The 23,359-nt window shown below is 45.6% G+C and overlaps 1 protein-coding gene across 2 annotated transcripts in view; it reads left to right on the plus strand.

Moving 5' to 3' along the window:
* Positions 1-12,885, plus strand: part of RASGRF1 (Ras protein specific guanine nucleotide releasing factor 1) — a 113,585-nt gene extending 100,700 nt beyond the window's left edge. For both annotated transcript variants that reach the window (XM_003413852.4, XM_003413851.3), the window contains 4 exons: positions 632-711; positions 6,622-6,739; positions 9,122-9,190; positions 12,438-12,885. In XM_003413852.4, coding sequence (XP_003413900.2) covers positions 632-711; positions 6,622-6,739; positions 9,122-9,190; positions 12,438-12,530 — 360 coding nt within the window. In that variant the 3' untranslated portion in view covers positions 12,531-12,885. The remainder of the gene's footprint in view (positions 1-631; positions 712-6,621; positions 6,740-9,121; positions 9,191-12,437) is intronic.
* Positions 12,886-23,359: the final 10,474 nt, after the last annotated feature.

The raw sequence follows: 23,359 nt of genomic DNA on the forward strand, positions 1-23,359 counted from the left end.
CACGGCTGATTTCTAGATGAACTCTAGCCACTTGAAACTTTGCTGCAGCCAATGTGTGGGGGCAGCCTGGCATGGTCACTTAGCAGATAGGACCTTTAGTCATAGGGTGCACTCTTCTACAGCAAGGCCTTCTCTTCTTTGATGATCAGTTCATTGACCATCTTTTGTCTTGATTCTTATACTTGAGTGGTGTTCCTGGCATGAGAAGAGGATCCCATCTTCTGAGTGTAGTTCATGAGAAGGAACATGATCATGAAAACTCAAGCCTTCTCTGCTCTGAGTTCAGCTCCTGAAAGTTACCCACCAAGCCCTGGGTCCCAGGACCCTGAAGTATTTCTGAGGGCCAAAATCAAAGCTCAGGTACCCACACCCCACGTCCATGTGTTTCCAAGAGATGTTTCCATGAGCATGGGCACGCAAAACAAGGATCTATGTCTGACTTCAAAGGGGTTCAGGGCAAGGTTCCTAGGCCCGGGAAGTCCCCCAAATCCACCTAGCCCTGCACAGGGCAAAACAAATGAGGTTTGGACCCCTATGGCTGAGCCATGGAAGGGAGCATGCTGGAGTGTGGGCCAGGGCCGCGGGCCTCCACATGTGCTGTGTGTGAGTAAATGCTTCTAATTCCTTCTAGACAAAAGCTTTGATTGATAAGCTCCAAAAGCTTGTGTCATCAGAGGGCAGATTTAAGAATCTGAGAGAAGCTCTGAAAAAGTAAGTGTGTGTCATTTTGTCACTGTTATTTTTTAAATATAGAACCATATTACAGGGGTATTCACATGCCACACCTGGCTAGAACAGGAAGTCTGTCTGTCTGTCCATCATTCTGTCTACCCACAAGACCTCTAGATGTCCTGGACCCCAAGGGCAGGTCAGCTTTTTCCTCATTTTCTGCTAAGCAAGTTCCAGGGTGTTGGTGTTGTTTCCTGGAAGAGGTACTGGAACCCCAACAAGCATGGTAACCATGATAATGAGAGAGACGCCAGAATCCTTGATGCTAAAATGCACCTTTTTTCTTTACATCTTAATATTTCTGACATCAGGATATGTCTGAAAAAGTCAATATATGCATTGAGTGTGATTGTGTATCCTTGTTTATGTAAGATGTAGCCACCAAATCAAGAGGGCATTTTCTAGACAATGGCATCTTGGTATCAAAGAAACAGTTTTACCAACAATAGCACCTTACAGTTTACACAGAGCTTTCCTAGCCATAAATGCCTTTAAGTCCAACAACATTCCCTACAAGGCAGGGTTTCTCACCCTCACATGGTTGTCATTTTGACTAGGATAACTCTTTGTCACAGGCAACTACCATGTGTAGCATTCCTGGCCTCAACCCACAAGATGCCAGTGCCACCCCTCCAGTTGGGATAACCCAAAATGTCTTCAGACATTTCAAAGGTCACCTGGGGTGCGGGGCCAAAATCGCCCCCACTGAGAACCATTGCTATAAGGCAGCTTCTCACATCCAATTTTTCCAGCCAAGGAAACTGAAGAACCAGTGGCTGAGCCAAGGACATATGACCAGAGCCAGGACTCAGTCCAGGCTGTCCTCCAAGGCCAGTGTCCCTGCTTGACCCAGTCTGCTCCCGTGAGATCCCAGGAACGCTGTCCCAGGGAAGCTAGGCTGTTTGTACACACAACTGTCTCGCCCTCCTTTCACTGACCAGATGTCCTCATGGTGCTGCCCATGGTCCCCTGAATACATGCTCTGTTGGGCTGGCCCTTGCCCTCTCTCTCCCTGCCTAATGACTGCTCACTGGACCTTGGAGAGACCCCAGGAGGCCCCTGGGGTCCTAGTTCCCTAGAGAACCCACTCTCCTTCTTTCTGCCACAAATCACATGATCATTCTAGGGAGGCCCCTAGAGTTCACTCCCTCCCCAAATGTGGGATTGGGACCAGTCAGACCCTCCAGCCCTGACAGTGGCTGTGGTATACCGCTCACCCCCACTCCGCCAGCCGCGGCTGCCTATTCTTGTTTTCTTCTTGCTATACTTGGCCTGTCCTTCGCCAGCTCTGTGTGCCATTGCCTTGACCATGTCCACTTTATTTGTGTCCTCAGACAGATGTTCCACCCATCTGTGCTGTCCGGCCGTCTCTCTTCCGCCTGGGCTCCCCGGAGCCCCTGTGGACTGTGCTTGTGGGGAGCTGCCCCATCGTGCATTCACCAACTTGTCCGTCCGTCCGTCCGCCCCTGGGGGTGCTGCTCCACCTGCCTCCTTCACATGGCTTCCTCGCCCACCGCCGCCTCCACCACCGCCTTCACTGCCTCCGTGGTCCCCCATTCTGTCTCAGAGTCCCCATCCTGACTGCCTTCCCTCTTTCAGGTTCCTTTGGGCCTGTGTAAGTGCCTTTCCTAGATGCCTCTACTCCTGCAACACAGGACAGAGGTGACCTCTGGGCATTCTGGGAGCTGAGACCTCTATGCAAACCAGGTTCTTACCTATGGAAACTTAGGCCAAGCCATGCAGAGGAAGACGGAAATAAGCAGACTTGGGGCAAAAGTTTACACCTTTCTCCTAAGGCTCTAAAGTTTTCACATAGAGCTATGCTGCCATGAACACTAGGGGTCTATTCAGCCAGGCAGGGGAGAATGGTCAGAGAGATGGAGGTAACAGTCTGGTGGGCATGGTTGGTGACCCATTCAGACAAGGGACCCTGGGGTGGGCCTCACCATGCAGGTTCTCAGCCCTGTTCATATGTCCTGGGCATCTTTTTCAGCCTCTCATTAAAATATTCAATCTTGTGCCTGCAGCCCTGCTCATGATTGGCCTTATTGCCTTTACCAGCCAAGACTTCACCCCCAAATCCCACATCATTGCTTCCTCCAGGCACTCTCTTCAAAACCCTCTAGCCCCCCTACAACTCTTGTGTGTCCTTTCAGTCTCCTGTCTGGGCACCCCAAGAATGACCTTATCTCCCATTCTCATTCCCCAAGCCCACACCCTCGTGAAGCCCGTGTTACTGTCCCCGCCTCTCAGCCTCCTAGTGATCAGACCTTCCCACAGCTCCACGCTGCAAAATTTGGCAGAGAACTAAATTTAGCAGTAAGATATGGTCATGAGCGCTTTGGGGACTGGTCTCAGCTCTGTCTGCCTTGTCTAATCTGAACCCAGCACAGGTCTGATTAGCTGCACCTTTTTCTTTAATTTGAGTAGAAAGTACTTGCTTTGGAGAAACAAAGCGGACAGGTTTTCATTGCAGGCTGCTTCATTAAAAGCTTTTTGCCCTTGTTCCCTTAAATTAAGTAGGTATAGCTATGGAGGAGCTAGCTGACCATCAGGGCGTCCCCAAGGCACCCTCCAAATGGGGTGAAATTCCATCCCTCCGTGTAAATATGAGTCCAAAGGCTGAGGTTCTAGACTTCCAGATTTTCAGAGGCTCCATGAAGGCCGACTGTCAATGTTTCTGTCTTCATTTTCTACCCTTGACCATGTTGCAAAGGCCTGGCCTCCTGCTGATAACACAAGGAGGCAATTACTGTACAGGAGACAAAAAGCAGATTGGACTCTGCTCCCCGTTGCATTTTTTTCTTCTTCTTCTTCAAAATTGCAATATCTAATTTCCCTGCACCGTGTGCCAGAACCTTGGACCAGGACCCCAAGGGATTCAGCCCACACTGCCCAGCCCCAAGTGCCCCCTCTGCTCCCTCCCTGAATGCTCTTCACGTGGCCTCAAGGCAGGAGAAGAGGAGACCCCTACCAGAACCAGCAGAGACCTACAAGAGAGAGGAGTCTGTGCCATGACTGGGGCCATGCAGAGACAGGAAAAGAAGGCAGAGAGAGGAAGGCAGGGTGGACATGGTTCCTGGCATCCAGTATAGGCAGGTGCACATCTTGCTCTTGGTAGTGGATGCCACTTGATGTCTGTCACTCCACTTGACATAATCAAGAGCTTCTTGGTAGACAGAAACATCGAGTTGGAGGGGCTCCAAACAACCACAGGCAAGGCCTTGATGCCAGGGGTCACCAGGCAGTGGCGTACCCCTGCTGGCCACTGCCCAGAAAACCAGAAGCAGCTTTGAGAATCTGGGGGTGGGATACTTTTCTCTCTGCTTCCTGAAACGTCAGACAGAGGCCATCTGAGAACTCTGCCAACAAAGTACCCCTGAGTCAGCTTTGCTGGACAGGATCACTGAGGGCAAGGCGGGATCCCACCTGAGGGAGACCCAATGCCCACATGAGAAGATCAGAGATAGCCAGATGCTGGGGTATTTTGCCTCCACAAAGCCCCAAACTCTGTGTTTCCCTTTCATTCAGGTACTCAGCATGGTTCAGTCCCCTCGCTGTGGTGCCCTTCCAGTGCCCTCTACCAGCCCTCCACCCCAGGCCTGTCCTCCACCACAACCCTGGCCATTCTGACAAGCCATACACTTACCTGCATGGCTCTGGATTTTGACTGGTTGGTTGTGTATGTGGACTTGCTGTGTGTATATGTGTGTGTGCGTGTCATTGAATTGATTAGGTGTGTGTTCTCCATGGCCCTCCTCCGAGGCTCCTCACTAAGAAAGTTCTGGGGCTGGGGGTACCACTTGAAAATGATTAGATTGCAAATCCATCACCTTCCCACAACAGGGTCACAAATCCTCAGGGAAATCTACTTCAGTGATCAGATAACCCCTCCTGAGCCCCACGGTAAGGTTCTCACTAGTCAGGTGGTCAGAGACCCTGGAAGGCCTTTGGTGTTTCAGAGCCCCTCTGAACCCTCCCACTCTGCACTGTCAGCTTGCAGGCACTTGGCCTCCCATCTCCTCCATCCAAGAAGAGAGGTTATTTATGGATGTAGGGTTTGGTTTAGTTTTGGAGTCACGTGCAGAGGTAGCAGGGTGAAGAGGCACGTGCTGCTCAGAGCCTGCCAGTCAGCAAACCACCTCGGCCTTCCACTCCAGAGTGACTTCTCAGACCTTTGAATTATTTCTCCATTAGATGCACAAGTCTTGTGCTTCAGACTTGGAGAAAGATAGAGAGGAAATGAAAAGTCGGGTATGTTGTAATCATGGACTGTAAAGACTAGAAGGACCCCGAAAGGCCTGACAGTGACCATTGTAACCCATACTTTTTTATCACAACCTACAGTAAGAATATAGTTGACATTGCCATCCAGTATACAAATGCATATATGCGTAACAGGGACAGAATTTTACAAAACAACATATAGCTTTATTCTCTGCAGTGAACTCCCGATATTTTCTGTTCTACTCCGTTTTTCTTTCTTTTATTAAAAATCTGGTCAGACCCAGTAAACTGATTTAACACCCATGAAAGGGTCGTGCCTACTTTTGAAAAACCCTCCTGCCCAATGTTTCCCAAAGGTCACATGTCCACCTCCTACGACTTTGCCCTGCCCATGTGCTAACTGTGTTTGTGCTTATTTGTGTCTCCTTGAAATGAACTCATTTTTTCCCCAAAATAAATTTAAAGAAAAACTTTTTAGTATGACAGTAAAAAGAAAACAGCGTAGTCACCATAAATACAAGGCTACCATAAAAAATAAATCAAGTGAAAACAAAACGTTAAGCTACTGATGTTTGCCAGCTCTCTGATCCTGAGACCTGTTGCTGTTTGTTTAAAAAAGAAAATAAAAAAAAGAGGGAAGAGATCAGGGAGAAAGTGTCAGAGCCACTTTACCACCAAACTGAGGCTCTCCTTGAGCACTAGGGAAGAAAAGAAAATCTAATACCTTTCTTAAAATATGAACCAGTGTTATTTAATCAGTTCTCAGGCCACCTGAAATGATCTTAGGGCTTTCAGGCTGAGGACCAAAGAGGGAAAGGCCTAGGCCAGGATCACACAGTAAGCAAGAGAGGGAGAAGGCCGGGTTTCTGTTCTTGCTCTACCTCCCCTCCCTGCCTCATCTCCTCTGGAGTGGCAGGATTGCCAAGTGGCCATGAGCAGACAAAGGTGGGGTGGGCTGGAAATGAGGGTCACCTACATCTGTGTGCTGAGCTGAGAGGAGGCTGTGGAGCACTGTGCAAGGAGTCCCCCTGAAGGAGCTAAATGAAGCCCTGCCAGAACGTAGTGGCCATTGGGCTCTATCACAGACTCACCTCCTTACCCCGCACCCACTCAGGGGCACCAGGACAAGCACAGTCAGCCCCAGGACAGAGCGGTAACAGGAGCCCCTGCTTCAGGCCCAGGGGTAGCAGGGGTGCTGGATAGGGTGACCAGTGGTGACTGCAGGAATGGGGTGGGGCAGAAAAGCCCACTTGTGGGAGATTCTGGGGTAGGGTTTCCATGGAGCATTTCAGCGGTGAGACAGAGAGAAAAGGTGAGCTGGGAGGGGGCTGGTGACAGCAAGTTTCTTGGTCAGTGCCAAGGGGACAAAGTCTAGAACGGAGGCTAGGGAGGTCAAGCAGGGCCTTCTGGCTCGGTAAGGGAGGGGGCACCTGACTGATAAGGCCCAGACTGTGTGAGAGGCCCCATTTAGCACCATATCACCCCCACCACCCAGAGGACTGGCCCTCAGACCCAGCTGACAAACTAAGAGCATACCGTTATTCTCAGTGAACAGAAATCCCTCTGCCTCTGGCAAAGCAAAAAAGCATGTAGGGTGTTCTGTTCTTAGTAGAGTCTTGTATTTTTAAATGAAAAAAACTGTCATGAATGCCATTTGCTTTGAAGTTGTGACCCTCCCTGTGTCCCTTACCTGGGGATGTACCTCACCGACCTGGCCTTCATCGAAGAGGGAACGCCCAACTACACGGAGGACGGCCTGGTCAACTTCTCCAAGATGAGAATGGTGCGTTTCCCACCACGGGCAGGGAGGGGATCAAAACCCAAACTCTAGCCCTGGGCCCACCAGGCTCAGCTTGCTAGATATGGTGCACCCATTTGAGAACCTGAATCCCGCTTCTCCATAAGAATCCCCACTCTCGTTAATGTGCTGTTAGCATTTGGCAGGCCCTGAGCCCTGAGCCTTCTTTGGAGCCTCAGTGGCGCAGTGGTTAAGAGTTCAGCCTCTAACCAAAAGGTCAGCGATTTGAACCCACCAGCCGTTCCTTGGAAACCCCATGGGGCAGTTCTACTCTGTCATATAGGGTCACTTTGAGTCAGAATCGACTCAATGGCAACGGGTTTGATTTGCTTTTTTTGAGCCTTCTTCAATCCTGACAGCCTGAGAGGTGGTTCTGTTATTCTCCATCTTACAGATGAGCAGATGGAGACTTGGAGAGGTCAAGTGAGCAGCCCAAGTAAAGGACAGAGCCGGGAGGGTCTGTCTGTCTCCAAAGCCTGTACTTTTTCCCTCCTGGCTTTGGGCTTGGGCTTGGGCTTGGGCTGCAGGCAGGCTGAGCCTGGACCAAGGACCACAGGGACCATGCCCCTCTCCATCCCATCAGATACTGTTCATATTAAAAAAAAAAAAAAATCAGCTGCCGTTGAGTGAACTCCAACTCATGGCACCTCCATGTGTGTCAGGGTAAAACTGTGTTTTCTTTTTTTTTTTTAAGATCCTTTTTAAATTTTATTTTATTTATTTTGTTGTTGTTGTTGCTGAGAATATACACCAATTACATCAAAACCTACACCAATTCAGTGGCTCCTACATGTACAACTCAGTGACATTGATTACGTTCTTGGAGTTGGGCAACCGTTGTCACCCTCCTGTTCGGAGTTGCTCCTCCCCTATTAACACAGCCTCACTGGCCCCGAAGGTTCCTATCTAATCTTTCAAGTTGCTGTTGTCCATCTGATCCCATAGAGATAGATCTTAGAAAAGCATAATGCTCAGACACATTTTTTATTAGTGAAACTAAACTACTGTTTGGTTTCAAGAAGACTTCAGGGGATATTTTTGGGTCGTAGGGTTTCCATGGCTGATTTTTTGGAAGTAGGTCACCAGACCTTTGTCCCAAGGTACCTCTGGGTGTACTCAAACCTCTAACCTTTCAGTTAGCAGCAGAGCGCATTAACTGTTTGCACTAGAAAGGTGCTCCACTGTTCATATAAACACTTGCTTTATGTAGTCGAAGGAAATCACTGGGTCATATGCAGCACCTCCTAACCAGTAGTTTTCAAATTTTCCCTGGAAGTTGGGGCGAGGAGACCCCTCTGAGCAGGGAGCAGGATTTCTAGGCATCCCCTTCTCCACCTCTCACTGCAACCAGACAGCCTCCACTTTTATCTGCTTTGTAGATTGGGCTTCCACATGAGATTTTGTTTGATAAAAAGATTTCTCTGTCAGACATAAATTGGAGGTGCTGTCCTACTGAAAGGATGAAAGTCCCTGAGCATCATGTCTTGCACACAGCAGGCCCTTGTTATGGATTGAATTATGTCCCCCAAAAATGTGTGTCAATTTGGCTAGGCCATGATTCCCAGTATGGCATGATTGTCCACCATTTTGTCATCTGATGTGATTTTCCTGTGTTGTAAATCCTACCTCTATGATGTTAATAAGGCAGGATCAGAGGCAGTTATGTTAATGAGGCAGGACTCAGTCTACAAGATTAGGTTGTATCTTGAGTCAATCTGTTTGGAGATATAAAAAAGAGAAGCAAGCAGAGAGACATGGGGACCTCATACCACCAAGAAAGTAGTACTGGCAACAGAGTGTATCCTTTGGACCCAGGATCCCTGCACTGAGAAGCTCCTAGACCAGAGGAAGATTGATGACAAGGACATTCCCTCAGAACCAAGAGAGAGAGAGCCTTCCGCTGGAGCTGGCACCCTGAATTCAGACTTCTAGCCTCCTAGACTGTGAGAGAATAAATTTCTCTTTGTTAAAGCCATCCACTTGTGGTATTTCTGTTATAGCAGCACTAGATAACTAAGATAGCCCTTAAAAAGTAGCAGATACCTTTAACTTTTGCTGGAGCCATAGGGTTCTGTTCTAGCTATGTTGGATGGTTTACGCCACTGATTAAGTGAGATTTTTTTTTTTTTTCACTCCATCGTGGAGCATAATTAGCCTATACAGTCTTGACAGGTATGACCCTTGGAAGCAGACTGCTGATTTGAAGAAAGCCATAATGTCCCGGTAGCACCTTCTAGGAGGCAATGTGATGTGAATTAAGAGACTGAGTTGGGGCTTCACTGTTGATGCCCTTTCTGTACTTCCACAAAGAGGGGGGTGTCACTAACAGCACAAACTATCTTCTAAAACTCTCCTTACTTCCCACAGATATCCCATATCATCCGAGAGATTCGCCAGTTTCAACAAACTGCCTACAAAATAGAACACCAAGCAAAGGTAAGAGGGCTGCGTTTTCACGGTCACGTTTGCTTTGTCACAGTTGCTCCGTCTGGACCGCCTTCCTCCCTTTTGCCTCCACCTGCAACCCCTTTTCCCGTCCTGAATCCTCTTGGGCCCAGCTCAGATGCCCTCTCTTTAAGAAAGCCCTCCCTATTCCCTGTTCCCTGCTTAGAGGCAAGTTCTCCCTCCAAATTTGTCTGATTTTATCTGCCATGGGATGATGTATAATGGTGTCGAATCCCCCCAAGGCAAGGGGCAACTCCTAGGAGGCAAAGATTCAGCACCGTTTTTTGAAAGGCAATATGTTCACAAGTTAGAAACCTCACAGATATACAACAAGACCCAGCGAGAAGTCCCCAGCCACATGGCAACTATGTCACCAGTTTCTTGTGTCTATGTAATGACAAGCAGACTTTTTTTACTATGATATACTATACTATATGTGTTATCAGGAGGGACGAGTCCCTGGAGAAAGACATAATGCTTGGTGAAGTAGAGGGTCAGTGAAAAAGAGAAAGCTCAGGAAAAACAGTGGCTGCAACAATGGGCTTAAACATAGGAACAACTGTGAGGATGGCACAGGACCAAGCAGATTTTCTTTCTGTTGTCCATGGGGTTGCTATGAATCCGGACTGACTTGACAGTATCTAACAGCAACAGTGCTCTGCAAAGGTCATTCTCCCTTAACAACATATCACAGAGATCATTTCCCTATTGAGATGCAAGAGAAATCCATTTATGTAGCCAGTCTTCTAAATTTAAGGGGAGTCCCTAGGTGGTGCAAATGGTTAACACATTCAGCTCCAACCAAAAGGTTGGAGGTTTGACTCCATCTAGAGGTGCCTCAGAAGAAAGGCCTGGCAATCTACTTCCAAAAAATGCACCATCGAAAACCCTATGTTGCACAATTGTACTCTGACACATGGGGCTGCCATGAGTCAGAGCTGACTCGGCAGCACCTGGTTTTGGTGATATCTGAAGCCATCTTCCCATAGACGCTGGGACTGGATCATTAATTAGACATCATAACCATTAGTCAGTATACTGGACAGCAGTTTCTGTCCATCACAGTAGCAGAGAGAGTCAGTTAGTCAAAACATCAAGCAACATATGTGCTTTTTCTTGAGCATCTATCAGCAGATTCTCAGACATAATAAGAAATATAATTCTTTTTTTTTCTTTCTGGAATTCTGTCTTAGCTACCTAATACTGCTGAAACTCAAATAGCACAAGTAAAAAGAAAAAAAATAGCACAAGTAGGTAGCTTTAAAGAACATAAATTTATTTTCTCACAGTTCTGGAGGCTGGGAGTTCGATTCAAGGTGTCAGCAGGGCCAGGCTGTCTGTCTCTCAGCTCTAGGGGAAGATCCTTGTCTTTCAGCTTCGGTAGCCTCGGGCTTTTCTTGACGTTCCTTGACTTGTAGATGGATCCTCCCGTGATCTCTTACCCCGTGTGTGTATGTGTGTGTGTGTGTGTGCGTGTGTGTCTATTCTCTTCTTTTTATAAGACTTTCAGAAGGAATTAGGTTTAGGACATACCTGGTACATCTGGTATTAGGTAGGACCTCATTAACATAATAAAAGAAAACCTTATTTCCAAATCGGGTCATATTTACAGGTACAAGAGTTAGGACTTCCACATTTCCACATTTCTTCTTGGGGACACAGTTCAATTCATAGTAGTTTCTTTGGGAAAATGCACTTTTAGTTGCAAACAACAGACAAATAGAGAGTCTCTTTGGACCTGGGTGCTGCCTTTGAGGCTCTGGTCTCTCACTGCACATCTAATGCACAGGAATTCAGCTCCCCACTCGGGAGCAGGAGCGGCGTGAGGAGGGAGGAAAAGGAATCATTCAGATCCCATGGGTGAATCTCCCTGTTTTCCACATTAAGATTTTGCCCCAGAGTAACCCAAGGGAAGGGACAAAGAGGAGGCTGTTCCCTCACAGTCCCCACTTGCCTCTCTTGGGGTGAACATCTCACAGTGGTATATAATCCTAATGTTTAAATATGTGTCTTCCCTACATTGGATTATAAACCATTTCAAACATACAAAACATTGGAAGAAATGTATAGTGAACCCCATACACTCACCACCTAGATTCTACAATTGACATTTTAAGATATATATGTATATATATTTTTTATTGTGCTTTAAGTGACAGTTTACAAATCACGTCAGTCTCTCATACAAAAATTTATATATACCTTGCTATGTCCTCCTAGTTGCTCTCCCCATAATGAGGCAGCACACTACCTCTCTCATGCTGTATTCCCGTGTCTATTCAGCCAGCTCCTATCCCCCTCTGCCCTCTTATCTCACCTCCAGACAGGAGCTGCCCACATAATCTCATGTGTCTACTTGAGCCAAGAAGCTCACTCCTCACCAGTAGCATTTTCTATCTTATAGTCCAGTCCAATCCCTGTCTGAAGAGTTGGCTTTGGGAATGGTTCCAGTCTTGGGCTAACAGAAGATGTGGGGACCATGACCTCCGGAGTCCTTCTGGTCTCAGTCAAACCGTTAAGTCTGGTCTTTTTACGAGAATTTGAGGTTTGCATCACACTGCTCTCCTGCTCCATCAGGGATTCTCTGTTGTGTTCCCTATAACATTTTAAGATATATTTTTTTAATGGAACATGGACCCAAAACACTTCATCGAGTGCTCAAGCAAAGAAATAGCCATCAAGGGTAATTTTGACAGTTGTTGTTGTTAGTTGCCTTCAAGTCAGCCCCCTACACAGGACAACCCCATGCACAATGGAGTGAAACACTGCCTGGTCCTGCACCATTCCCATGATTGGTTGTGAATTGAACCGTTGTGATCCATAGGTTTTTCACTGGCTGATTTTCATAAGTAGATCTCCAGGCCTTTCTTCCTAGTCCATCTTAGTCTAGAAGCTCCACTGAAACCTGTTCGGCATCATAGCAACATGTAAGCCCCCACGGACAGACAGGTGGAGGCCGGGTACGAGGTGCACTGGCCAGGAATCAAACCTGGGTCTCCCACATGGAAGGTAAGAATTCTACCACTGAACCACCACTGAAGCTAATGTTAATATTAAGACAATATTAAAAATAATAATAGTAATAAGACAAAACACTGCTTAACTCAGTGAATTTTGCCTCACCTGCCGACCTGACCGTGGTTCGACTCTGGTTCCCTCAAGACCCCTGGTGTCCACAGTCGGTGTATTCAGGGGGTCCCATAACTCTGCCATTCCTTTTCCTCTTTTCTTTTTTCAGGTAACCCAATACTTACTGGACCAATCTTTTGTCATGGATGAAGAAAGTCTCTACGAGTCTTCTCTCCGAATAGAGCCAAAACTTCCAACCTGAAGCTGTCCCAGCTCAGGTCCAGCTGCCCCCATGTACACTTGCTATATGACACTGTACATATTTGTTTGGTTTCTCTGGATTTTCTTCTTCAGTATGTGCTTCTCTAAGAATACAAATCCGTTCTTGTTCTTAGATTCCTGTAGACCCGGAATACGAATCTCTGCACCATTTAAGACTTCACCCACTTATTCCACCCTGTCTCCCGCAGTGCCTGTTTCTTTTAAACAACTCTACTCTTGGTCCATCCTTCCCAGATCCCTCACTCTTGTTGGAAGGGAAAACAGAACCCACGTGCACAAGACTCTTAAGCACCAATCCTGCTTCCGTCCTTCCCCAGCCCAGGCCCCTGGGTTGAGTCAGCCACCCAGGCATCCTCCCAGCATGTTCCATGTAGTTGTTATAACTGGGTGGGGGGTGGGAGGGTGGCGGGAGGGGGAAAACCATACCCTGAAGTCCAGTCATTGACAAATCTTTCCGCTGATGGTGATGCCAATTTCCAAAGCAGCTTTTTCAGCCACAATCGCAGGTCTCAAAACTCTCTACCTCCCAGTAACCTGGATGGAAGGGAGTCCTCTCTGCTGAGAACCATGCCATTTGACACCAACGCCGCGATCTTGTTCAGGCACCACCGTACGTCCTTGCTCTAGGATAACATCTGACAGCATGAATAGCCACCTCAATCAAACTGGACGGAGGCCCTGGAACTTTCCAAGGGAAACGGAGTCATAACACAAAGTCTTGTCGACTTTGACCGCTGCCCAGCATCCACTGGAAGTCGGGAACACAAAAATGTAACTGTTACTCTTCTAGCCGCCTAATGGTCACTACAAGCTTATGTGGAGATGCTCTGAGTCTGTAGACCTTGTGATAATTAGTACCACACTGTAGAATTAGGAAACCAATAACCGCGTGTTTTTATTGCATATACTGTAGTCCTGTCTAAATGCCTTCTAGCAGGAATATAGTACCGTAGTGCTTATTCTGTGAATATTACCATGTATTTTTTACATTGTACAGTATAGAAAACACAGGTTAACTCTGAAGTGGCAGGCATGGTCCACTACAACAAACAGACAACTTTTGCTGTAAGCAATACCTAGTGGTATGAGAATTCTATTTCAAGTCCTAAAATATTTCAACTTACAGCTTGTTTGGAAAAGAGAAATTTCCATTTTTGTAAAAATATATGTTTCCTGATTACCTCTTGCTAATAAATCTATTCTATCTCAGGGTGAACAGTGAGTTTTGATGTGTTTCATTTATTCACTCAAGGAATAGTAGCTGATCACTTGCTCCTTACCAGGCCTTGGGTTGGGGACCAAATATCCAAAGGTGACAAGGATACGACCCCTGCTTTTTGGAAACTCACAGCCTGGTGATGATTCCAGTTGTTTATTGCACTGGGAACAAACCACTCCAAAACTTAAAGGCTTAAAGCAATACTTTTTATTATCTTTCTCAGTTCTGTGACTTGACTGGGCCCAGCTGGTGGTTTTCGCTTGGGGTCCTTCATAAGGTCACGTCGCCTATCAGCTGGGGCTGGAGTCATTTAAAGGCTTATATGGTCTGGGTTCCAAGATGGCACTCTCATGTGGCTGGGACTTGATATTGGCTGGGAGCTGAGCTGGGGCTGTCAACTGAGGCCCACACCTGGCCTCTCTGCGTGGAGTACGGCAGCTGTGTCTCAAGAGCAAGCAGAAGCTGCAAGGAATTCCCAGAATGGCACACCCACAACTTTGTATTGGTCAGGCACATTACCAAGGCCAGCCCCATTATAAGGGGAAGGGAACTCAGGCTCCCAATCTCAACAGGAAAACAAAACCCGTTGCCATAGAGTCAATTCCAACGCATAGCAACCCTATAAGACAGAGTAAAACTGCCCCATAAGGTTTCCAAGGAGCAGCTGGTAGATTTGAACTGCTGACCTTTTGGTTAGCAGCCTGAGCTCTTAACGACTGCGCCACCAGGGCTCCTCTCAAAGGGAAGAGGAGCAAAAAATTTGCAGCCATCTTTAGGTACAGGTATCGGCTGCTAACTGAAAAGTTGGCCATTCAAACTGATCCAGCAGCTCCATGGGAGAAAGACCTGGTGATCTGCTCCTGTAAAAATTACAGCGAAGAAAACCTTGTGGGCTGGGGCCTAACTGTGGGAAATAGTGCCCAGGGCAACTAGCGTTAAATCGCTGAGTGTTTGCTCACAGCTGGAGATGGAAACTGTGATGGCCAACAGGAACTGCTAACTGGTGCCTCCCCTCAAGCGGCAGGCACCCTGGGCCCCCCTCCCCAATTAGGCTTCTGCCTATGGGGCAGTTCTACTCTGAGTTAGAGTTGACTCGGTAGCACCAATAACAGTTAAAAGCTCTAGAGCAGTGGATTTCAACAGGGGGTGATTTTGCCCCCCGGGGGGCATTGGACAGTGTCTGGAGACAATTTTTGGTTGTCACAACTGGTGGGGGGACTGCTATTGGCATCTAATAGGTAGAGGCCAGGGAAGCTGTTAAATATCCCACAGTGTACGACAGCCCTGTCTTAGTGATCTAAAACAGTGATCTAGTGCTGCTAAGATAGAAATACCACAGCAGGTGGCTTTAATGAACAGAAATTTATTTTTTCACAGTTTAGGAGGCTAGAAGTTCGAATTCAGGACACCAGCTCTAGGGGAAGACCTTCTCTGTCAGCTCTGGGGGAAGGTTCTTTTCTCTTCAGCATCTGTTTCCCGGTTCCTCGGCAGTCTTCATGTGGGAGGGCATCTATCTTCCCCATCTGTGCTTGCTTGCTTCTGTGCCTAATCTGCTTCTTTTAAACCTCAGAAGTGATTGACATAAAACACACCCTCCACTGACATGGCCTCATTAACCTAACAAAGAAAACTCTATGGCCAAGTGGCATTACATGGATATAGGTTTGCCATGAGTCGGAATCAAATCACTGGCAATGGGTTTGTTTTTTTGTTTTGGATAAGAGTTAGGATCCCAATACAAATTTGGGAGGAATACAACTGAATCCATAAAAGCCCCCCACAACCAAAACTTATTCAAGTTGTCACTAGTACTGAAGTTGAGAAACCCTGCTCTTAAGTCAGACTGCCCTGGTTCAAATCCCAGCTTCACTACTTACTAGTTGTATGACCTTAGGTGAATTACATAATCTCTCTATGCCTCAGTTTCTCCACTTGTAAAGTAGGGACGATACTACTACCTACCTCACAAGCTGGTTGTGAGAATTAAATGAGCTATTAAATGTGAGCTGATTAGCAAGCACACAGCAAGTGCTTGATAGCCATGAGCTGTTTTTGTCCTTCATGAAATATTTATAGAACACTTACTTTGTATTGTGAATCCCTGGTGGTGCGGTGGTTAAGCACTCTGTTGCTATCTGAAAGATCGGTGGTTCCAACTCACCAGCCACTCCGAGCAGATGTGGCAGTCTGCTTCTGTAAAGATTTACAGCCTTGGAAATCTGGTGGAGCAGGTCTGCTCTGGCATATACAGCTGCGATGAGTCGGAACCAACTGGACGGCAAGGGACTTTGCATCAGGCCCCAGTTTAGGCACTGCAGAATTTATAGTGATCAAAGCAAACAAGGTCCCTGCCCTCATGAGGTTTACATTCTAGTGTGCATGGGGAAAGGGTCATACCCAAGGCAGGGTGACAGGTGCCACGAGGACAACCAAACAGGGCGATGTTGAGGCTGACTGAGGCTGGGGTATCTGCCCTGAAACCTAGGTGCTACAAAGCCACATAGCCAATCATTAGAAGTTGTGAGGTCCTGGCTCATCTGAAGCACTCTGGTTTGGTATGAGGCATAAGGGGCTTCTCAGAGGCTTGTTCAGGGACTATACTATGATGAGGCAAGAGAAGCACCCACTTCAGGCACAAAATGTAAGGAGAGTGCCAAAAAACTCAAAAATTGAGATAAATAATATTTTTGTGTGTTTCCTTGTTTTTATTGTGGTACATATATGTAACAAAACATTTGCCATTTCAATAACCTCCACGCGTGCAGTTCAGCGACATTAGTAATGTTGATCCTATTGTCCAACTGTCACCCTGACCCACTCCCAGATTTCCTATCACCCTTAACAGATGCTCAGAGTCCCCTAAGCATTGAATCCTCCTTCCCCGCCCCCCCACCTGCCCCTGGTAACCACTAATAAACTGTGGTCTCTATACACTTGCTATTCTAGATATTTCCTGTAAGTGGGATCATATACTATTTGTTCTTTTGTGACTGACTTATTTCACTCAGCATAGTGTTTTCCAGGTTCATTCATGAGAGATAAATATTTTAATGCAATATATTAAATAGTTAAAATTAGTGTAAAAAAAAACCATGATGAAGAAAATATCAAAACTTTAAATAAAAGCAGCATCAGTGTGACTGATTTTTCCTTTTGACTCTGGCTCAGCTCGGCACTGGGATGCTCGGCACTGGGATGCTTGCCCTTTTGTAAGTGATGTAAAAAATGCCTCCAGTTCAAGAGAGGGAGTAGCACTGCTCCAGGTTATAGAAAGAAGGTCCCTAGGAGGCTCCAACTGTTTGCTCTGGACTGCTAACCTAAAAGCTGGCAGATCAAATCCACCAAGTGATACCACAGAAGAAAAAGCCTGGCAATGTGCTTCCATTAAGATTACAGCCAAGAAAACCCTGTGGAGCAGTTCTACTCTGTAACACATGGGGTTACCCTGAGTCAGAATTAACTCAATGGCAATTAACAACAACAACAATGAAGCTATTTCCTAGAGAGAGAGGCGGTGAATTTGATTTGCTTGTTTGTGTATGTGTTTGATTGGTTGGTTTTGAGGATTTTTCCCCTCAACTCCATTAAGGAGCTTTTTAAACATAAACTTCAACACCCAGGGAAAAGACTGCACCTGGTCCATTAGTGCTCTTTGGTGCAATTGGGATTCATGATGGCAAATGGAGTCGCCTGTTGACACCTGGCTGCCCCCTCAACAGCTTCTCGCTCACCCTGTGTTTAAAGATTACAGTCCCTTTCCCAACAGTCGCCCTGTGGAGGTCTTGTTGGCTGACATGGCAAAAGCACCTGAAGAAGTAGGTTGTTGTTGTCACAGGAATATGAAGGTGCCACCCAGACCCACGCATTGCCTACTATTTGTTAAGCTCATGTCCTATGCATACCCAGGTAACAAGCATTTGTTAAACTCATGCCATATGCATACCTAGGTAACAAACATCCAAACCAGTCCCTGACCTCCTAGAGTTTATGACACACCTGAGGAGAGGAAATCCATGGATGAAACAACTCTCATAATTCTAGCACCAGCCCAGACCTCCCTCTAGGCTCCAGACTTTTATATACTGGAAGTTTTGCCACAAGTGTTCCAAATACCAGCAAGGTCACCCTTTGTAGACAGGTTTCACCTGAGTTTTCCAAACTAAGACAGACTAGGAAGAAGGGCCTGGCAGTCTACTTCTGAAAAAACAAATTGGCCAGTGAAAACCTTAAAACAGCAGTGGAACGTTGTCTTATACAGTGCCAGAAGATGAGCCCCTCAGGTTGGGAGGCACTCAAAATATGACTGAGGAAGAGCTGCCTCTTCAAAGTAGAGTTGACCTTAATGATGGGGTTGGAGTTAAGCTTTTAGGACCTTCATTTGCTAATGTGGCATGACTCAAAATGAGAAGTAACAGCTGTAAACATCCACAGAAATCAAAACATGGAATGTACAGAGTATGACTCTAGGAAAATTGGGAGTCAAAAATGAAATGAAATGCATAAAAATCGATATCCTAAGCATTAGTGAGCTGAAATGGACTGGTATTGGCCACTGAATCAGACAATCATATGGTTTACTCTGCCAGGAATAACAAATTGAAGTGGAATGGCATTGAGTTCATCATCAAAAAAAACATTTCAAGATCTATGCTGAAGTACAACGCTGTCAGTGATAGGGTAATATCCATACGCCTACAAGAAAAACCAGTTAATACGACTACTGTTCAAATTTAGGCACCAACCACTTAAGGCCAAAGATGAAGAACCTGAAGATTTTTACCAACTTTTGCAAGCTGAAATTGACCAAACATGCATTCAGGATGCATTGATAATTACTGGTGATTGGAATGCAAAGTTGGAAACAAAGAATGTATAGTAGTCAGAAAACATGGACTTGGTGATAGAAACAATCCCAAAGATGGCATGGTAGAACTTTGCAAGACCAACAACTTCTTCATTGCAGATACCTTTTTTCACCAACATACCAACAGCAACTGTACACGTGGACCTCACCAGATGGAATACACAGGAATTAAGTCAACTACATCTGTGGAAAGAGACAATAGAAAAGCTCAATATCACCAGTCAGAACAAGGCCAGGGGCTGACTGTAGAACAGAACATGCAAGTTCAAGTTGTAGTCGAAGAAAATTAGAACAAGTCCATGACAGCCAAAGTACAACCTTGAATATATCCCTCCTGAATTTAGAGACCATATCAAGGATAGATTTGATGCATTGAACACTAATGACCAAAGACCAGACAAGTTGTACAATAACATCAAGGACATCACACATGAGGAAAGCAAGAGGTCATTAAAAAGACAGGAAAGAAAAAAAGACCAAAATGGATGTTAGAAGAGACTCTGAAACTTGCTCTTGAATGTAGTGTCTTAGTTATCTAGTTCTGCCATAACAGAAATACCACAAGTGGATGGCTTTAACAAAAAGAAATTTATTCTCTCACAGCCTATGAGGCTAGAAGTCTGAATTCAGGATGCCAGCTCCAGGGGAAGGCTTTCTCTGTCTGTTGGTTCTGAGGGAATGTCCTTGTCATCAGTCTTCCTCTGTCCAGGGGCTTCTCAGTGTAGGAATCTCGGGTCCAAAGGGTGCGCTTTGCACCTAGCACTACTTTCTTGGTGTATGAGGTCCCCTTGTCTCTCTGCTTGTTTCTTTCTTTTATATCTCAAAAGGGATTGGCTCAAGTTGCAGATTAATCTTATAGACTGAGTCTACATAACTGCCGATAATCTCATCAACATCATAGAGATAGGATTTACAACACATAGCCAAATTACATCAGATGACAAAATGGTGAACAATCAAACAATACTGGGAATCATGACGTAGCCAAGTTGACGGGTATTTTGGGGGGGACACAATTCAATCCATGACAAGTAGCTAAAGCTAATGGAAGAAATGATGAAGTAAAAGAGCTGAATAGAATATTTCAAAGGGTGGCTCAAGAAGACAAAATATTATAAAGAAATGTGCTAAGATCTGGAGACAGAAAACTAAAAGGGAAGAACACACTCGACATTTCTCAAGCTGAAAGAACTGATGGAAAAAAATTCAAGCCTCAAGTTGCAATATTGAAGGATTCTACAGGGAAAATATTAGACGACACAGGAAACATTAAAAGAAGATGGAAGGAATACACAGAGTCACTTTACCAAAAAGAATTGGTCAACATTCAACCATTTCAGGAGGAAGCATGTGATCAGGAGCTGATGGTACTGAAGGAAGAGGTCTTAGCTGCACTGAAGGCACTGGCAAAAAAAAACAAGGCTCCAGAAATTGGTGGAATACCAACTGGGATGTCTCAACAAATGGATGCAGCGCTGGAAGCACTCACTCCTCTATGCCAAGAAATTTGAAAGACAGCTACCTGGCCAACCAACTGGAAGAGATCCATATTTGTACTCATTCAAAGGAAAGATGACCCAACAGAATGCTGAAATTATCAAACAGTATCATTAATATCACACACAAGTAAAATTTTGCTGAAGATTATTCAAAAGCGGTTGCAGCAGTACATCAACAGGGAACTGCCAGAAATTCAAGCTGGGTTCAGAAGAGGACGTGGAACAAGGATATCACTGTTAAGGTCCGGTGGACCATGGTTGAAAGCAGAGAATCCCAGAGAGATAGTTACCTGTGTTTTATCAACTATACAAAGGCATTCAACTGTGTGGATCATAAAAAATTATGGATAACATTGTAATTGTGCCCACGAGGAAATTATACATAGATCAAGAGGCAGTCATTCGAACTGAATAAGGGGATACTTCATGGTTTAAAGCAAGAAAGGATGGCATTCTTTCACCACAATTATTCAATGTGTATGCTGAGCAAATAATCCAAGAAGCTGGACTATATGAAGAAGAATGGGACATCGGGATTGGAGGAAGACTCATTAACAACCTTCAATATGCAGACGACACAATCTTGTTTGCTGAAAGGGAAGAGGACTTGAAGCACTTACTAATGAAGATCAAAGACAACAGCCTTCAGTGTGGATTACGCCCCAACATAAAGAAAACAAAAATCCTCACAACTGGACCAATAAGCAACATCCCTCCATATGAATCCCAACATGATATGCACCACTGTCTCCATTTGACAGTGGAGAAAACACTGAAGTGGTCAAGAATTTCGTTTTACTTGGATCCACAATCAATACCCATGGAAGCAGCAGTCAAGAAATCAAAAAACGCATTGCTCTGGGCAAATCTGCTGCAAAAGACCTCTTTAAAGTGTTGAAAAACAAAGCTGTCGCTTTGAAGACTAAGGTACACCTGACCCAAGCCATGGTGTTTTCCATTACCTCATATGCATGTGAAAGCTGGATGATGAATAAGGAAGACCAAAGAAAAATTGACACCTTTGAATTGTGGTTTTGGCAAATATTGAATATACCATAGACTGCTGAAAGAACAAACAAATCTCTCTTGCAAGAAGTACAACCAAAATGATCCTTAGAAGCAAGGATGGTGAAGTTACGTCTCGTATACTTTGGACATGTTATGAGGTGGGATCAGTCCCTGGAGAAGGACATCATGCTTGGCAAAGGGTCAGCAAAAAAAATGGAAGACCCTCAAAGAGATGGATTGACAAAGTGGCTGCAACAATGGGCTCAAGCATAACAACAAACGTGAGGATGTCATAGGACTGAGCAGTGTTTCATTCTGTGGTACATAGGGTCTACACGAGTCAGAACCGACTCGATGTCACCTAACAACGACATGGCTGAAGGGATTTTGTTGAAGAAATTAAGGCTGCAAACTATAAAATAGGGAGAGTAGCCTGGACTATCCAAGTTAATGCAATTTAATCACATAAATCCTTAAAAGTAGAGAACTTTCTCCAGTCGGAGGCAGAAGAAATGCAGAACATGGGGAAGTCAGAGAGATGTGAAGCAGGAGAAGGACTTCTTGTACCGTTGCTGATTTGAAGATAAAGAGAACAATGTGAAAAGGAATGCAGGTGGCCTTAAGGAACAGGTGGCTCTCAGCTGGCAGCCAGCAAGCAAACGGGGACCTCAGTCCTACGACCACAAGAAACTGAATTCTACCACCAACCTGATTGAGCAGGGAGGAGATTCTCCCCCTAGAGTCTCCAGATGAGAGCCCAGGCCAGGGGCAGATTAACCAGTAAGTAAGGTATGCACCAGCTTACATTAAGCAAGGCACACATGGCTTACTTGTGTTTACTTACTAATCAGTAGTGAACAATTTCACGTGGGAACAGATGAAATTGTCCACTACAGATTAGTAAATAGAAATAAGCCCATGCATACCTTGCTTACTGGGTAATCTGGCCCTGGGCCCCATGCCAACAAATTCCTTGATTGCAGCCCTGTGAGACCTGCAGCAGAGGAACAAGTTGAGCCCACCAAAATTCTGATCCACACAGAACCATGAGGTAATAAATTTGTGTTATTTTAAGGCTAAGTGAAAACTTATTACAGCAACAATAGGAAACTAATACAAACACCCACCATGCCTGTCCCTCCATATGAATCCCAACGTGATATGCACCACTGTCTCCATTTGACAGGTGGAGAAACTGAGTCTGATGCACAACAGTGTCCAACCCAAAATTCCATAGCAAATGTCAGATGGAGGATCTGGTGGTAGGGCTACTTGTCTAAAAGCCCACATATTCTCCAATTTCCACTATCCATCTGTTATTGTGTCCTACTCTGGTGACTTACACATTGCTGTGATGCTGGGAGCTATGCCACTGGCATTTCAAATACCACCAGGGTCACCTGTGGTGGACAAGTTTCAGCAAAGCTTCCAGACAAAGACAGATTAGGAAGAAAGACCCGGTGATTTACTGCCAAAAATGAGTGAAGGGGAAACAGGTTTTGTGAGGCCAAACATGGGCACCTTCATGTGGTTCACTAGTTCACAACAGTTTGCATTCTTAGGTAAACCCTGTTATAGAGCCACTATTGTCCACCACCACTATAAAACCTCTGCCTTCCCACTGTGAAGTGAGGAGATCAGCTTTGGTCCTACAGCTGCCCAGGACTTAGTTTTGTATGTAAGTCTCCCTAATAAAATTCCTCTGCTGCTGCAGTGGAGTTGCCCACCTCTTTCTTTGGTCTCTTACAGCCTTCCATTTTTGGAGGCAGGTTTCACATTACTGGTCCAAGCCTGGACAATCAGCCAATGATATCCCTATTGATCACAACAGATACTGTCCAATGTAGTACTAGAAGATGAGCCACCTGATTGGAAGGCACTACACAGTAGCTACAACAATGAACTCAAATATGTCAATGATCATGAAAATAGAGCAAGACCAGGCAACATTTTATTATGTTATATATGTGGTTACCATGAGTTGGAGCCAACACAACGCAACTAACAACATTCTCCAATCCACAGCCCTTTCCCACCTCCCTGCCTTGGTTAATACTAGTCCCTCCACCTGGAGTACCACCCCCTCTTTCTGCCTTTCTAAATCCCAACTTCTTCGAATGCCTCTCCCTCTAGAAAGACTTTCCAGATTTTCTCCAGCCAAGGATTTCATCTGTACTTCTCTCCGGTCAATAGGCACTTCCTCATGTCACAGTCCTGTG

This window comes from Loxodonta africana, chromosome 13 (genome assembly GCF_030014295.1).
Source record: "Loxodonta africana isolate mLoxAfr1 chromosome 13, mLoxAfr1.hap2, whole genome shotgun sequence".
NCBI lineage: Eukaryota > Metazoa > Chordata > Mammalia > Proboscidea > Elephantidae > Loxodonta > Loxodonta africana.